Source organism: Galeopterus variegatus, unplaced genomic scaffold (assembly GCF_000696425.1).
Source record: "Galeopterus variegatus unplaced genomic scaffold, G_variegatus-3.0.2 Scaffold4184, whole genome shotgun sequence".
Lineage (NCBI taxonomy): Eukaryota > Metazoa > Chordata > Mammalia > Dermoptera > Cynocephalidae > Galeopterus > Galeopterus variegatus.
The window spans coordinates 88,711-107,727 of NW_007730295.1; the positions used below are offsets into that span (position 1 = coordinate 88,711).

The following is a 19,017-nucleotide window of genomic DNA, read 5'->3' on the forward strand; positions in this document are numbered from 1 at the left end:
AACAACCCTTTAAGTAAAATACTAATATAGCATTTACTATCTGGGGGGGGGGGGGGGGGGGGGAGAGAGAACATACTTAACAGAATGTTTCTTTTTGAATGATAAAGAAATTCGTTTATTTCTATTTAAAAGTAGGTTCGACTCAAATGATTTCATTTATTTGAAATTTTTAAATTTCAAAGTTGAACAAAGGATGGGAAGTAGTAGGAATGAATCTTTCAGGTGTGGATGGTTACCTTCTCTTGCCAAAATGCTCTGCAGGAAATGTAGTTACTGATTTAGTTCTCCGCTGGGTTCAATGCTTTCCAAGTCAGTTAGAGAGCGTCCTCCCTTCTGGAAGAGAAGGGTGGTTCTTCTGCAGCGTCTGGACTGAGCAGTCGTGCCAGCATTTGCAAGTGTCCACGCACAGCAGCTCTCCCTCCTCTCCCCAGGTGGATCAGAAGAACGAACGGCAGAGCTCTCGCTGCTCTCTGTACCTGGGACGGACAGCACCGTACACTGATGTTGCCCAGAGGACACTCTTTCTTTCCTGGGAAGCACACTTCCAAACTCTGTGCTGTCAAATGCACATATTGTCCTCCTTTTGGTTTTTTGGGAAGTGGGAGAAAATGGAAGCGAAATCCACACAAGCCCTTCGTTTTCCGAATCTTTTCGGAGCCTAGTGCTACGTCGCACTCTGGTTTCACCGTTTGCTCTCTGAAAGGTTTGCTCTATGGCGTCAGATAAATCTTTGTACAGTTCGGGATTTTCTAAACTGGTTTCTCTGGTTTCTACAGAGCTGCCCACACTGTAGGAAGGCTTGTGATTTCTGTTTTCTTCCAAAGATAAACTCTGAGCATCAAAACAGCACATAGAGCGTCTTCTATGTTTCCTTTCTCTACGATTCATAAAGCTGCTACTTTCAGAGGATTTTCTTCCCAAATCTTCACTTTGACTTTTAGATTCTTTTATATTTTCAAGTAAGACATCTTCTAAACAATTAAATTCTCTTTGTGAGTCGGGCATTAAATTGCACTGCAGTTTCCCCTCTGGAGCTACTAAGAAATCCTGTTTTTCACACTTTATATCTTCTGAAATTTTAAAGATTTGACAAAGGTTTTCCGAAGTTTGATTAGCAGCAGAAAATTCTTGCCACTGCAGCATAAAGTTAGGTTTTGGGTTATCGGATACAACGTGTCCTCCTGTCCCAGAAGTACAAGAGATAGGGCTATTTTCAGCCTCAGTCCCACTTTTTGGTTTATTTTCACTTTCCAACTTATTTTCTGCTTTTGAAATATTTTTATTCTCATCAACATCCACAGTACTTGTATTTGGATCTCCGTCAAAAGTAACATTACCAAGAGATGAGGAGCTTTTGATGTAAGAGCAGCAGAATTCAGGCACATCGTATTTAGTATCAAAGCCTTGATTCGTATGCAAATCTTCTGGGTTCTTGGGCAAGAGATTCTTTCTTTTAACTGGATTTTTAGGAAGCTTCACTTCTTCATTTTTACCATTTGAGTTGAAATCATCTGTGTGCATGAAATAAGTTTAAAACTACTTAAAAAGTAGCAATGGAAATAAACTTTAAGTTTACTAAATGAAGAGGTGCCCCAGTGTATTCTGTTTCAAAAATCACAAGATCTACAAATGTTACACTGTACTTGTCCCCACCTGTCATCGTCCTCCTTCTCTACTAGTTCTTCCCACAGGTTAAAAAAATAGGTAATCAATGCATGAGTTATAAAGCACACATTAATAAAGACCATGAAAATGAGCCTGGTATCTTGAGCTGTTTTCTCCGTTCCAACTAACTTCCCACGCAACAAGGGCCACTAACACGAGGCAGCCATATTCCCCTTTCCCTTAAAATGAATTACTGGAAATGGGGCAACCTCATGCTTCTGAAACTTTTCTATCAACGTATCTTCTGAAACAGAGGAGTGAAAATTTGGAATTCTGGATAATTTGAGGACTTAGCAGCTAAAGAGGCATGCCTGACGACACTAAGGTCTCATGCCCTCTGTTAAAAAAAATATACTGTAAAGTATACCGAACTCTCAGAGCCATATTTGTTTCGATATTTGAAAAATCTACCCCTATTCCTCAATCTTTGACTAAACTGCATCTCCCAGGAAGACATGCTATGAGCACTCTTTCATGGGTTTCTGGCAAGTCACATGTAAAAAAAAACCCCAAAACCCCCACCATCGAGGTATTAAGATTGGTAAGCAACACAGCCTAAATGAATTGAGGCTTCATGAGTTCTAAATCTCAGGATGACTAGATGCTGTCTCTCCTGTTATCTCAGATAATAACATTTTTCACTGGCCAGTCAGATGAGTATAAAAAAATGTCTTAAACAAAAAACTGAAAGATATACAAAACATAAGCTGAGCCAAAAGTCTAAAAAATGTTTCAATTTGAAAATATATGCATAATTAGAGTACTTAAAATCGCCTCATGTAAAGCTAGAGATTAACATATCTCAGGGTCCACTCAATGCCAATTAACTAATTTGTCAGTTGGGTTCTTTATACAGCTTTAAAAATTAACATTTATGTATTTTTCATAAAATTCGACATACTAGAGAAGAAAGGGGGAGAAGGAGGGAGGGAGGAAGAGAGACAGAGAGATAAGATGGGGAGAAAGGAAGAAAAAAACTACTTGAAACTCTCATAGGAGGTAATACCACCGGTTATAGATAAAAAACGCTTCTGGAAGTTTTTAAAAAAATTCTCTAATAGAATGCAAGATGGAAAACTATACTAACAGCTACTGTTTAAACATCTTTCAAAAATTCCTGCTAGGAACTAGGGTATAATGACAACAAGACTCAGTTTCCACTCTTAAGGAGACTGCAGCTTGGATGGGGAGGAGATGGACAGAAAAGAGATCATCGCAGAACTGGGCGAAAAAGGTGCAAGGCAGAGTGTTCTGGAAAGGCAGATAGGAAAGCGAAATCTCAAAAGATATGCAGCATTAGGCCAGATTACAAAGAGATGGATAGGAGCCCCCCACCCCAAGACACCCCACATGAAGAAGCAGTGGCAGGAGAAGAGCATGAGCTGGTGTGTGTGATTGGGGGGTGATCAATGATTTAAACTCTCATGCTATCCTGAAGTTAAGAAGTGCGCAGAAGCCAAGAGTCCACAGTAGCACATACGAGGTGTCTTCAAAAAGCTCATGGAAAGATTCTCATTGTCTTTTAATTCTATTTTTCCATGGACTTTCTGAAGTACCCTTGTACCTCATTCATCCTTGAGTCTTTTATAAATCCTATACAGTATATTGCAAGTAGAAGGCAGGCTATATATACTATCTGATCATTGACAAAGGCAGATATTTTTTAAATGATTCTACAAAAAAAATCAACTCACCATATTGGCACATATCCTTATTATGTTCAGCATGATTTAGTCAGTTTAAAACTTGGGCATTACAAACCAGAAGCAATCAAAAGACATTTATCTAACCAGGATATCAACCACTTGACTTTTGCTTAATAGACAAACCTTTTGAGGTAATGAAGTGAAATCTATAAACATTTCTAGACAGTACTTAGTAGTATCAACTCTAATGAAACATAATGAGGTAAGTTTCTAAAATTTTTTAAGTCTTTATCCTTATATAAAATATAATTATGATGAGCCTTCACCTCGCTCGCTTTTAATGATGGCCTACACCACCAAATGGAATTCATTTCAAAATGCTTTAAAAAGTGAAAAGAAATGGGATGAACAGAAATTATTTCCTCTGAAATTACAGGCAAAATCTTGCACCTGCCTTTTCCCAGGGGAGAGAATCCAGAGCTTCTATCAGATTTTGAAAATGGTCTGAGCCACCTGAAAGTTACAAACTACTGCTTCCTCCACTTAAAATTCTCATGGTAATATGAGGAAATGATGTGATTTTTATTTATGTGCTCTTTACATAGCAAACAGGAAAAAAGAGTGAGATAGCAGCAAAGAGGGTGAAGAGAAGAGAGAAAACATAACGAACAGGAAAGAGGATACCTGAACACAGCCTTCGGACGCTCGGAACGGAAGGGGTCATCTCAGAGACCTCAGGTAGCTCAGGAATTGGACTAAGGAGGGGCTTCTTAGAAGCAATGTCTCTTTCTCCGTATAAAGATTTCTGGACACTTTTCTTTCCCTTTCCTTTCTTCTTTCTGCACCTTTTTAAAACCTGAGAAAATGTATTTAAAACACTGTAATTGAGAAAGATGTAGCACCATGTACAATTTTGACCTTTTAGCTTCTACAACAGTTCTAATGAGTATTCATATAGTGTTTCTTTTTAAAGATAATTTTACAGAAAAACTTAAGATCAGTTATTCCATTTAAAATTTTATGTATTTGAGTCGGGGGTAACTTATATAAAGTCAAGTAAAATGTGAAGCAGAATTCAATTTATAAATTGTACAGTGGCTTTCTATTCTTTCACAAAGCATTTGCCTGGATAAGTGAAAAGAAGTAGATCAGATCAGGCAGAGTTGGACAAATTTTAAACATGAGATATATGTAACTAGGATGTAGTTATGATGACTCAGGATTAACCTAGCATGAGTTATCTACTGAAAGGCTGTGGGAGACTTTTGTGTGTGTGTGTGCAAAGCTAGCTGAACTGATTCAAATAACAGATGCATTAATCATATCAAAATAAGATGGATTTTAACAAGCACAAGTAGAAAATGAGGAACAAAACTTTGGTAATAATTGATAGAAAAAGTGAGTTTCCATAAAATATTAAAATTGCTTTAATAATATCCAGAATGCAGTATTATGTTCAATTCTGAGTGCCATATGAGCAACTGAAAAATAATGCTCTATGTTAAAAAAAAATTTCATGAGAAAATCTTCAGGGAAACTCAAATACTGTACTGAAATGCTAGAAAGGTTGTTATGAGAAAAAGGAATGAAATATATTCAATCTGGTGATGTCGGAGAACCAGACTTTAGGTCAACATAAACATGTTTTCAACAATGAATGCTCCCAGAAAGTGGAATTCCTTCAAATGTTTTTTGAGAAACTGCTATATGCCAGGTGTGGGATCTAAAAACAAATAGGATATGGTCTTTAAGGAGCTCCTAGTATAAAGGCAAATAGTTAGAATAAATACGTACCATGACAGACTCTGTGGACTGAGAGGGTGGATACCTGGCTGATGATAGCATTCAGGACAGGACACACAGATCTGAGTCAAATCTCAAACAAGTCAGAACTTTCTGGCTGACTGATCATGGGGGTGGGGCAGAAGGGCGATTCAAAGGGAAGGGAATGGATGGCATATTCACGAGCTCAAAGTGGGCGGCCTGGCCCAGCAAAAGGGCTGCACGTGGCAGTCTGGGGTCATGGATCCAGGAAGGAGTGGCTGAAGAAGCTGACGAAGGAGATGGGGCCTTTGCACGCAAATGAGACTCATGAGGGCTCACTGCATGGTGATGTAGGAAGTGACAGCACTCGAGCTTACATTTAAGAAAGACCATGTGGGTGACAGCATGGAAGATTTAGGTGAAATAAACGTGAAAGAATGGATAAGATTCAAGAGTACAGAAATGGCACAGAACTCTGTGTTCCCTGAGATATCTACAGATACCCTATAAAAACAAAACACTCCATGGAAAAATAATTTTAGAACTGTGCAAGATGAATGTTCCTCTTGGTGATTTACAATATACATGTAACATTAAATTTCCTGGGAAGTCCTCAGTATAAATAATCTCTATACACATTAGGAAAACGCTGGGTTAAATATTTTTCCACTAAATGTTTTTTCATGGAACATCTATTGACATTCCATGGGACAGCTGGAGAAATGCTGGCTTGGTCAACGGATGTGGAAGCCAAGAGAAAAGAAAAACCTTTACTTGGGGTTCATAGATGATTTGCAAAAGAGAAACATTTAGCCTCTGGTGCCAGATACCTTGGGTTCAAATCCTGACTTATCTGCTTTACAATCTTAGGCAAGTCACCTCAACTCTCTGTACCTCATTCTCCTCCTCTGTAAAATGGGATTCACAGCAGCATGTAACACATAAAGCTGTGGTGAGTTCTAAACGAGTGAAATGGTTAACACGGGGATAGATCCACAGTGAGAGCTGTGTGTTAGCTATTCTTGTTCTTCCAAATCCCTTCCTATCACTTTGAGAATTGATATGGGAAAAATATTTTTAAAAATTTTTTTAATTCACATAAAAATTATATATATTTATGACACACAACATGATGTTTTGATATATGTATACATCATAGAATAGCTGGATCAAGCTAATTAACATAATCATTACCTCACATACTTTTAATTTTTAATATGAAATTATACCATTAGTATTACTGTAGGGCACAGGCCCTACATGGTCAGTGAATATACAGTGGTCAATGTCACCAGGTTATAACCTCTAGAATAGTTCCTGATATATAGCTAAGGAAAAAGAAATCCCCTTTTGGCATGATTTTGGAAATCTTCATTTGTGACAGGTCCCCTGTGCCTACAGCAGTGCCTTGCACATAGTGCCCACTCAACAGAAATGAATGAGCAAATAAATGAATGCCAGAGAAAAACAAGTAAAGGTAAACTTACATAAAATTTGCTAAACGTGGTTAAAAAATTAAAATTCTGTTTTTTCATTATCATGGGCCAATAGAAGTGCACCCAAAAAACATAAATAATTAAAGCACCTCAGGTCTGTCTGTCCTGAAAATATATGTAACAGTGCTGTTCTTATCCATAATAAGAATTCGTCAGCAAAGGCTAGAAACTTGTCAAAAATTTCAATTTACCCCAGTACCAAAGCCTTGTTTGTAATATAATAAACAAAAGAAGCACATATGATTGGAAACATCAGAGAAGCCATGTGATCCCGAAACAGGTTGGTTTATGATTCGGAGCAGACAAAGGACAACCTAAAGCAACCTCATTCACTGTAACATTGCTAGTACTTCTCATAAAGTGAAGGTCGTGAACAGAAGTAAATGTATATCTTTTACCTTATTTGCACCATTAAAACTTTTAAAAATAGTTCTCAGAAAACAGCTTTAAAATTACTTAAATTCATGCACATGGCAAAAAATCACATTGGGCAGGAGAGCTTATAATGATAAAGTGCCCACTTCCCTACCCCTGATGTTTACTTAATTACTGGTTCCACTTTTACTTCTTGTGGCTAGCTCCCTCCAGAGGGGTTCATACTCATACTGCTAAATTTCTAACTTTTTATAACAGAAAATTTTAAGTACCCCGAAATTAGAATAGTATATTGAACCCCATGTGCCCATCAACTACAATTACTAATATATAAAAATCATGATTCATTCATTTATAATCCCCTTCTCCCAGATTATTTTAAAACAAATCCCAGACATTATATCATTATATCTAAAAATCCTATGGTCTTTGAGATAAGGTTCTTTTTCTTTTCAAAAACAATGACAAATATGATTCAGCACTAAAAAGGAACTAACTATTGATACACATAATGACTTAGACAAATCTCCAGAGAATTGTGCTGAGTGAAAAAAAGCCAGTCCCAAAAGTTCCATGGTATATGACTTCATTTATATAACATTCTTGAAGCGACAAAGTTATAGAACTGCAGAAAAGATTCATGGTTGCCAGGGGATGAGGCACAGTTATGGGTGGGATGTGCCCACAAAAGGGCAATGGAGGGATCTTTGTGGTGATGGAAATGTGCCGCATCCTGACTGCATCAATACCCTGGTTGTGATACTGTATTATATTAGGGTTCTGCAAGATGTCACCATTAGGGGAAACTGGGTAAAGGGTACTTGGAATCAATCCATCCATATTACTTCTTACAATAGCATGTGCATCTGAAATGATCTCAAAATAAAAATGTTAATAAACAGAACGCAAAAAAACCATAATGACAGCAATTTTCAAATTTCTCCATTTGACCCATAAATTTCTTAGTACAATTGTGCAAATCAGGATCGTAGTAAGATCTCCACACATTCCACCATCTGGCTGATATGCCTCATAAGTCTCTTTAACTCTACAGTTCTTTTTGTTGTTGTTGCTGTTTATTCAGTGAATAAACTAAAGCATCCATCCTGTAGAAAGAGCCAAACTCTGGATTTGGTTGACGGTAGTCACAGTGTGTCACTACATTCCTCTATCCCCTCTACTTCCTGTGAACTGGTAACTAGATCTAGATGCTTGATTACACTCATCTTTGATTGACAAATGCAAATATCATTTCTATAACTGGCAAATAAAAGTTACATGTTATGGTGTACAATACTATGTTTTGATATGTATACATTGTGAAATTATTACATCAAGCTAATTAACATATCCAACACCTCACATACTTTTTTTTTGTGATAAGAACATTTAAAATGACAACCACCACCCTAATCTCTGCTTCTTTGACTCTGACTTTTAGATTCCGCATACAAGTGAGATCATGCAGTTGTCTCCCTGTGTCTGGGTTATTTCACTTAGCATGATAGCCATCCATGTTGTCACAAATGACAAGACTTCTTCTTTCTTAACGCTGAAAAGTATTCCATTGTATGTACATATATATACAACATTTTCTTTATCCATTCACCCATTGATGGACACTTGTGTTGAGTCCATATCTTGGCTATTGTGAGCAGTGCTGCAATGATCGTGGGAGTGCACACACCTTTCCAATGTACTGAGTTTATTTCCTTCAGTTATATACCCAGTAGTGGGATTGCCAGATCACAATGGTAGTTATATTTTTAACTTTCTGAGGAACCTCCATACTGATTCCCATAATGGCTGTACCAATTTACATCCCTACCAAGAGTATACAAGCGTTCCCTTTTCTCCACATCCTTGTCAACACTTATCTTTCATCATTTGGATTATGGCCATTTTACTAGGTGTGAGGTGATATCTCATTGATTTTAATTTTTCAATTATGTCCGTAGTTAAAAACAAACAGCATTGACATAATTGACTGTGCAAACATTTTTCATTGCTCTGCCAAGTTCAGAGCGCATATTTCCTTCCTTTCCTCTGGGCCCCTTGTAGGAGATAATTCCTGGCACTATAAAATATACTTTTCCTTATACTCCATTATTGCTTAAAATCACACAAACTAGTAGTTTGCTTCATATTTGCTCCAAAACTTTCATGCAGACTTTTATTTGAAATGGCATATCATTACATTTTTTGTTCCTTATGTGACATATTCCACTTTTGCAATCTTAGGTCTTTGTTTTTCCCTCCAGTGACCTTCCTCCTGGAGAACTTTTTCTTCCTGCTCCAATGTGGACTGGCTGCTCTTCTGGGCTGGCTGAGCAGATGCAATCAGTGATTCCCCTGGCACTGCTCTCCTGTACTTTCACATCCATCGAGTCTTGCATTCTCTAGCTTGCTTCCTCATTTTGCCAGAGTGTCTCTTCCAGTGACATCCAAAGAAAGGAGAATAACTGAGTTCTGAATGTCTTTATTTTTCCTCCACACTTTGGCTGGGTGTAGAATACTGGGCTGAAATTACATTTCCTTCCAAGCTTTGAATGTCTTGTTGAATGATCTTCCTGCATCAGGCTGCTGCTCAGCAGAGAGATTCCACTGTTTCCTTGTATGAAAGCCCACGTCTCATTATCCTTACTGTTAGTTTCACACTGACATGTCTAAGTCCTGGCCTTTTTTTTCACTGTACTAGACATTCAGTAGCTCTTTTAACTGGAAGACTCCTTTCTTCAGTTCTGGGAAATTCTCCTCTTTGATTTGGATAATTTCTTCCATTCCATGTTCTCCTTTATTTCTGAGATTCCTATGAAATCTTCTAGATTGGTCTTCCATGTCTCTTATTACCAGATTGCCTTTATTTTGCTCTACCTTCTGGGACGCTTTCCTTACCGATATTCTCTAGTCCAACTACTAAATTTTACTTCATTTATTTATTTATTTAGGCAGCTGGCTGGTATGGGGATCGAACCCTGGACCTTGGTGTTATTAGCATGCTCTAACCAACTGAGATAACCATCCAGATCCCCAACTACTAAATTTCATACTTTTGCAATTACTTTTTTTCTGTTCCTTTTTCATTGCTTCCCTTTCTTATTTTTATAAAGTTTTTTCCCTTAAACCTGAGTATTTCAGAATTCGTGAATGAATATATGTACATATATATATATACACACATACATACATATACACACACACTCGTGTCAGTGTGTATATATATGAAGTTTCCTTCTATTCTTTGAATAATAACCTATTTCTCTGGGGTCAGATTTTTGACTCATTAATATTGGTCTTTTCTCTTTCATGCTATTGTTCTGCTCATTTGTCTGATTCTTAAGAAAAGATTGGATAGGTTGGTACAGGTTTCTTCTGCTTTCCAAGCTCAGTCTCTTTCCTGCATGGAAATCCTACCTGGGCACTCTGTGTGGGGCAGGGCAGGACAGGGAAGTGTTGATTGTTGGGCCTTGCTTCAGGGCCAGAGCTGACTGTCAAGATTGTGGGACATTTCTAAACGCCAGAACCAGGACTTTAACCTAGCTGACAACAACTGAGCGGGGGGCAAGGGGGTGGGGATGCTAACTGGTGCAGACTGTTCCACATACAGGACGTCAGTTAACGTCTTTCACACCACCTCTCACCCTCACCACCCACTGTATCTGCCAATTCTGGGCCAAGTCTCTTGGAACTCCCATCAGCGGGCTCTCCAGGTCTCTCTCCTAGCACATTCCCGACTATAAATCTTTCTACCTCTTTTACCTGTCAACATGCTCCCACATGCTTTGTCATCCAGAAATTTATGGAAGGCTGTCATCTGTTGCTTAAGACCCCTCCACATTCTCTTCCTCTTCTTATTGCTATTCTAAGTCTATCCCTTTATTACATAAATTATATTTATTCAGCCTAGTCCTGGGAGGGACTGGAGCAACTTAATGCTCAATCCTTCTTGAACTTTCTGTCCACTGATTTTATTTAAAGAAATAGGTGTATATTCTTTGTAACAGTTTTTTTAAGTGTATGCATGAAGAAAATCAATTTCCAATGCAGTAATAAGCCATATGCATATTTTTGATTTTATGTACATTTTTTCAGCAAGAGGACCTTTCAGCATTTTATCAAAAGAATGTGTGACCTACAAAAGAAACTAAAACACCCAGTTTCTGATGGATTTGATGATTTATTGATATTTGTGCTATTCAACCAAGAAAGGCAAATATTTTTATTTCATGGAAGAAGAGAGAAGTTTACAGAATGTTTTGTGTTGATGTATGTGGGGGGTGAGATTTGTGAGTTTAGTTTTGGAAATGTTGATTTTGAAGTGCTTATAGGATCATTCTAAGAAAAGATGTCCAATAGAATATATATTTTTCAATCAGGAAGATTTGGTCTTTGAATTTGGTCACTAACCATGCTGCATATGAAATTACCCAGAAAATAAAAAATTTACAAGGGCAAAGAGTAGAACTCTGGGGGATACAAACATTTCAGGATGGGTGGAAGAAAATGAACTTTTAACAGAGAATATAAAGGAGTGTTTGGTTAGGTCAAGTATTGCTGAGACGTCAAGTGAGAGCAGGGACTAAGTTACTAGATACCTTGGAACAATCATTAAAAGGAAGTGGCCAAGTGGTGGTGAATGAGACTGGACTTCAGATAATACTTGAAACAGTGAAATTATAGTGTACCCCCCACCCCCGCCCCATGTGAGTCTCTCCAGTGATACTATTAGATGAGAGAGGAAAAATTAATGCAGAGTTGAAATTTTGCTGGAGGGATGAAGCGGGAAACACAAAATCAAGGGGTACCTAAAAGCTTGAGAGTAAATAGAGGAGCCAGAAAATTATTATAGAACACATGAGCAGGGAGTGAGCAAGCAGAATAGACAAGGGATTGGGGCCAGAAGATGAGCTGTATGAATATGTATCATTAGAACTGGGAAGGTGTGAAGTAGTAGCAAGTTATAGGTGACGGCAGAGGAGTGAGTAGGTGGCTTGAGACAAGTGAAGTCCAGATCACTGAAGTGGGGAGGGGAAAGGAACCAGGTTCAGGTGTTAGACTGACTAACCACACGGATGGTGAAGGCATCTGGGATGACTGAAGTGCTGACGAAGAAAGAGAAATAGTTTCTAAATCTCTGCTTAAATATGGGACAAGTCCAACAAGTAGCAGATGGCACACTCATCCCTTTCTAAAAAGTCAGAGGACTCCCAATAGGGTGAGATGTTAGAATCAAAGATGAGAATCAATTTCACATCTGAGTGCCTATTATTTACTGTGCTGGATGTACGCTACACAAGATGAAGGTGCAAAATGTCTCTCAAGTAATTAACAATATACAACCTCTTATGCCCATTGTACTCTGGGATAAGATTATTTTTATAATCTTGGTTCAATATTAACTGGAAAAAATTTTGTTTGTATATTTTCCTCACCATACAACAAAGGAACACACTGCTTCTATACTTTATTATATCTTTATATACATGCTTACCTGGTTCTTTTTAGGAAGTGCTCTGTTTGTACATTTGGTTTCTTGAGACTTCCTTCTGTTAATTTTCTTTTCTTTACAAGGCTGAGCTTCTGTATTAAGTAAGTTGCAAACACTCTCTTCTGCAAAACTGATCAATTGCTATAAAGAAAATTTAAAGTAAGGATACCGATAGTCCACAAGCAGTTACATTTTAACATATAGCTCTCACTTTTTTTCTCATGATGCTTCTACCATTTTACATCATATTTCTTCTTAATTCACAAATTCCATCAGAAGCATGTGAATCAAAATTCGAATGAAGGAAACGGTAATTACCAATTTCTGATTTATCAAACACAGACCCAGAAGCATATGTATACTGCCCAATTATATTAAGGAAGAAAGAAAAAGCAACTTAAGAATTAGTTGACCTGTTCACTCATCAAATATTTATTGAGAACCTATAATTTAACACCTAACTACTCTCAGGTTACAGAAAAAAATCACAAACTGTTAGATTATCTAAGTTTGAATTCTGGGTTTATTATCCAACCATATCAGCTAAAAACCATATGACAGTGAATGTTTCTCCACTACAATGCTATAGATAAAAATCCAATTTTAACTAATTTAATATAATAGCAAAAGACATATATTCAACAGAAATTATGCTTAGATATAACTCCAAGTTGAAACCCAGTGTTAAATAATAAACAAACTGAAGCACAGTTTTAAAAGGTTATATTTATATCATATTCTGGCTCTTTTAATTCCATGCTGATCTTCTCTACTTTCACCTCAATGAAATTCATAAAATCACATAGATCCCAAACAAACTTTTCAAACAGATTACCTTCTATATTAAAGTACCTCTGAAAGCATCTTGTTTTACTGGATTTTTCTTATAGCAAAATTAATTAAAATCAAATCAGGAAAACATTATCCTGGGTTATATGCTAGGTAGGATAAGGTAGTAGGTCTTAATGACATTGACCAAATCAAGATTTTACCCATTATCATTTGATCCTACAAACAGAAAAAAATATACTGCAAGACTTAAAAACAAGTATATTGTGCTAAATATAAACACTTACCTTTCTTCTATTAGAAGTCCGTGTTATTCGACCAACTTTACAGGAGGATATTTTCTCATGGTTATTTGAAGAACTAAAGGTATCCGTGCCTGATAAGCAAAACAGAAGTAAAATCAGGGTAGCTCACACAAAAATATGCGTCATCTTTTGGAAACACTGAATAGTCTTTTGGATATCCATCTTTGCTTTTAATATCATATCTAAATATAAATAATTAATTATCAAGAGGAATACATTTTGAGATCCAAATATTTTTTTTAGAACTGTAAATTTACTGAATACCCAAAACTTTCAACACTTTCCATGATGCCTGCTTACCGTATTACCACGCTAAGATAGACTAAATCATATTAAAATAAATGCATGTATCTTTATGGATATCCATTTATTCCAAGATACATTTTTGTATAATGACATTGCAATAAAGAGTATTAAGATAACCATGAAAATACCTTATTTAATTTTACAAAGTTTAGGAAAATTTCAATTTGATCAGTTTTAATGGTATAAATAAAAGGCAGTATAATGAGTTTAAAAGCATGGGCTTTGGAACATGATAGACTATGGTTCAAATTTTAGTTCTAACTTAATAATACAAGGCTTGGATTCTATACTAATAAGTTTGGGTTTTGTCAACAGGAAGCCATTAAAAGATAAACCAGGGGGAACACATGAATAAAAGTTCCATCACAAATGCCCAATCCATGATATTTTCTTTGTCAAGAAAACTGGGAGAAATCTCTGTGCCTTGTCATGACCATAAAAAACCCAGAGGTCTTGCAAAGTACATGTGCTGAAAACAGCAAAAGGCATATATGTTAATAATGATGAAAAATTTTGTATATTTTAAGTATGACCCTTAATAATCCAGATCACTGCAATTGTGCAAACTGTGAATAGGAGCTTATTATTGATATTTAAGAGTTGAGAGGCCAAATCTACTGCTTATAGCAACTTGAAAAATGGGGGCACCCATCTAAGGAAGTTAAATATTGGTGATTATAAAATATGGGACTTGGAATGGAAAGGGACAAATAAGCGAGTTCTTATAAACCTTCCTATACAATTAGGATTTTTAAACCAAGTATACATTGCTGTAACAAACATAATTGTGAAAAGAAAATAAGTAGATTGAGTTTCACATATACACATATTGAAAACGACATATGTGATTATAAGATAAACAAAAGTTACTACCTGAAAGAGTCTCAGAGATTGGAGACTTATTTGGAGAACTCAGAACGGCAAATGATACCTGAAGTGGTTCTATGTTTTCCTAAACAAAGGGGAAAAAAAACCAGTAGAAATTAGATATACTTCAATTCAGTGACTATATAAACAATGTGTCCACGAGAAAAATGATAATAAGGATTTATTTTGGTAGGAGGGACTATAATAAGTATAAATATGGGAAATAAATAAAAGATTTTTTAAGAAGCCATAGCAAAACAAATATATCAGATATAAAAATATGTATCACCTTTACAATGAAACCACGTTTACACTAAAAGAAAAATTTTAAGTGAAAGTAGCTACAATGATCTACTGATGTTACTTTTTGGCTTATTTAAAATCCCATGTTCTAACTCCTACAAAGTAAATAAGAAAATCTATTAATACACACAATCTAACATTACAATATTATTTAGGGAACTTCAGGGTAAAATGGAAATATAATCATAGATATCAATATATTTTCCCACATAATTGCCAGTAAGATACTGTTTTTCATAAATAAAATCTGTCAGTTTGAAGAAATTCTCTTTTATCACCAATTTGCTCAGAGGTTTTGTTTTTTAATCAGAAATGGACATTGAATTTTGTCAAGTGTTTTTTCTGCATCTGCTGAGATGATCATGTGATTTTTCTTAGTCTGTTAACCTGGTAAATTACAGATTGTTTTTCAAACATTAAACCAATTCTGCATCCCTGGGTTAAATTTCACATGGTTGTGATGTATATCTTTTTATATATTGCTACAGTCATAAAAATATTGGACTATAGCTTTCTGTTCTTGTGATGTCTGACTTTAATATCAGTTAAATGCTGACATCACTTAATTAGGAAGTATTCCCAACTCCTCAACTTTTGGAAGAATGTATATAGAATTAGTATTATAACTTGACTAAATATTTGATAAAATAAATAAGTAAAATCATCTGGATGGACCTGGAGTTTTCTTTGTGAGAAGTTTTTTTTTTTTTCCTTTTTGTCTTTTTTTACTGACCGGCAACGGGATTGCGACCCTCGGTGTTGCGCCCGCACCACGCTCAGCCAGTGAGTGGGAACCGGTCTCCACATGGGATCCGAACCCTCGGCGGGAGCGCCACCGCACTCCCAAGCGGCACACTCTCCAGTGCGCCACCGGACCGGCCCTCTTTGTGAGAAGGTTTTAACTACAATTTAAATTTAGTTGATATAGGCCTACTGAGGAAATTTATTTATTCTTGAGTGAGTTTTGGTAGTTTGTCTTTCAAGGAATGTGTCTAGTTTATTTAAATTGTTAAATTTATTGGCATACAGTTGTCCACACTATTCCATTATTCTTCTTTTAATAGTCCACTGAATATGTAGTTATGACTACTCTCTCACTCTTGTTATTGGTAATTTGAGTATTCTCTCATTTTTTTCCTGAATAGCCTGATTATTATTATTCAGTCTATTATTATTATTATACCCTATTATTATTTTAAAACATTTTCTTTCAGAGATTTTTCTCTTATTTGTTATCTATTTCATTAATTTCTGCATTTATCTTTATTGTTTCCTTTCTTCTGCTTAGTGTGGCTTTAATTTGCTTTTCTTAAAGTGGAAGCTGAGATCATCAATTTGAGACCTCTCTTCTTTTGAAAGAGAAGCTTTTATTTCATTACATTTCCCCCTAAGCACTGCTTTAACAGCATACCACACATTTCTGTTGCTGTTTGACCATGGTTTAGGATGCACAGTACACATCTTAACTAACATCACCTTGTGTGCAGCAGAAGAACACCTCCAGACCTTCATGCTCGGTTATTTTTTTTATAGTATACTTAATGCTGATTGTAAACCAAATAACACACTGTTGTTACTCCTGCTTTAAACAACCATCTTCCATGGAGATTAATAAGAGAGAGTATATCACATCTGTCTGCATATTTAACACTTTCAATTCTCTTCTTGCCCTTGTGCAGACACAGACTTCCATCTGGAATCCTCTTCCTTTTAATTAAAGGACTTCCTTTAACATTCTTGGCAATTCTAAACTGCTTTGGCAATGTTCTATTTCTGAAAAGTCCTTTATCAGAAGTCTGCTCTCTCTCTCATACTCATATTTAATCTTCACATCATGTTTTCTTTTCCTCTGGCTGCTTTTAAGATTTTCTCTCAATCACTGATTTTAAGCAATTATGTGCCTTAGTGTAATCTTCTTCATTTTTCTTGTGCTTAGAATTAGCTGAACTTGGGCCGGCCCGGTGGCGCACTGGAGAGTGTGCCGCTTGAGAGCGCGGCGGCGCTCCCGCCGAGGGTTCGGATCCCATGTGGAGACCGGTTCCTGCTCACTGGCTGAGCGCGGTGTGGGCGCAACACCAAGGGTTGCGATCCCGTTGCCGGTCCTGGTACGGGCGCGACACTGAGGGTTGCGATCCCGTTACCGGTCAGTAAAAAAGACAAAAAGGAAAAAAAAAAAAAGAATCAGCTGAACTTTAGGATCTGTGGGTTTACCATTTCATTAAAATTTGGAAAATTTTCGGCTATTATTTTCCAAATATTTTTCTGTTCCTTCTGCTATCTCCTCTCCTATGGGGACTTAATCATATATTATGCCACCTGAAGTTGTCCCAACTTACTAATTGTCCACTCATTTTTATTCAGTCTTTGTGTGTGTTTCATTGACAATACTTTCTACTGCTACATCTTCAAGTTTGCTAATCTTTTCTTTTGCATCTCTAGTCTGTTAATCTCACTCAGAGACTATAATTTTCTTGCACAGAGTTTGATTTGGGTCTGTTCTATATCTTCCAGGTTATTAACAAGCTCAAAGTTTCCTCTACCTTCTCAAACATATGGAATATCTTATAATTCATTTAATACTCCTACCTACAAATTCTACCATGTGTTATTCCTAGGACTTTTTTTTCGACAGTTTTTTTTATTGAAACATAATTGATAATAAATATTTGTGAGGTGCAGATTTGAGTATCAATACCAGTATACAATATGTGGTAATCAAATCAGGATAATTAATACACTCATGTTTATAAAACCTAATCAATCTTTGTGACCCCTAACCAATTTCTCACTAAGTCCTCTCTCCCTCCCACTTTCCCACCTCTCATAACCACACTTCTCTTTTTTCTTGAAAGTTCAGCATAGTATTGTGATCGTTGTTTCTTTCTTTTCTATTTATTTATTTTCCCCCACTTATGAGTGAGGACATGTGGTATTTCTCTTTCTGTGGTTGGCTTATTTCACTTAACCAATTTTTCTAAGTTTCACCCACATTGCTGCAAATGGCAGAATTTCACTCCTTTTTATGGCCAAGTAGTATTCCATTGACAATATATAGCACACTTTCCTTATCCAGTCATCTTCTGATGGACATTTAGGTTGGTTCCAACTCTTGGCTACTGTAAATAGAGCTGCAATAAACATGGGGGTGCAGGTATCAATTTGACATGATGACTTCCATTCCTTTGGGTATATACCCAGTAGTGGGTTGCTGGATCGTATGGCAGTTCTATCTGTAGTTGTTTGAGGAACCTCCACACTGTTTTCAATAATGGCTGCACTACCTTACACTCATACCAACAGTCTAAGAGGGTTCTCCTTTCTCTGCACCCTTGCCAGCATTTGTTATTATCTGTCCTTTAGATAATAGCCAGTCTAACAGGGTGAGATGATATCTCAATTTGGTTTTGATTTGCATTTATCCTGATGCTTAGTGACGTTGAGCATTTGTTCATGTATCTGTTGGCCATCTATATATCTTCCTTTGAGAAATGCCTATTTAGTTCCTTTGCCCATTTTTTCATAGAGTTACTTATTTTCTGACAGTTGTTTGAATCCTTTGCATATTCTGGACGTTAACCCCATATCAAATGCATAGTTTACAAATATTTTCTCCCATTATGTAGGCTGTCTTTTCTGTTAATTGTTTCTTTTGCTGGGCAGAAGCTTTGTACTTTGATATAATCACACTTATTTTTTTGTTTGTTTCCTGTGCTTTTGGGGTCTTATTCATAAAGTCTTTGCCCAGTCCTATATCCAGAAGGATTTCCCCTATGTTTTCTTTTAGGACTTTAATAGTTATAGGACTTACACTTAAGTTTTTAATCGATTTTCAGTTGATTTTGGTATATGGTGAGAGGTATGGTTCTAGTTTCATTCTTCTACATAGGGATGACCAGTTTCCCTAGCACCATTTATTGAGGCAGACTTTCCCCCAATATATGTTTTTCTGGCCTTTGTCAAAGATCAGTTGGCTGTACATATATGCATTTATTTTGGGGTTCACTGTTCTGTTC

At 36.5% G+C, this 19,017-nt stretch overlaps 1 protein-coding gene across 3 annotated transcripts in view; it reads right to left on the reverse strand.

Moving 5' to 3' along the window:
- The window catches only part of CDCA2 (cell division cycle associated 2), a 49,016-nt gene that overhangs the window by 3,339 nt on the left and 26,660 nt on the right, over window positions 1-19,017 (reverse strand). For 2 of the 3 annotated variants that reach the window (XM_008586950.1, XM_008586952.1), the window contains 5 exons: window positions 14,708-14,786; window positions 13,511-13,599; window positions 12,438-12,575; window positions 3,996-4,167; window positions 92-1,511 (listed from right to left, as the gene is read on the reverse strand). In XM_008586950.1, coding sequence (XP_008585172.1) covers window positions 271-1,511; window positions 3,996-4,167; window positions 12,438-12,575; window positions 13,511-13,599; window positions 14,708-14,786 — 1,719 coding nt within the window. In that variant the 3' untranslated portion in view covers window positions 92-270. Of the gene's footprint in view, window positions 1-91; window positions 1,512-3,995; window positions 4,168-12,437; window positions 12,576-13,510; window positions 13,600-14,707; window positions 14,787-19,017 lie in introns of those variants that run through there. The other variant, XM_008586951.1, reaches the window with a different exon arrangement.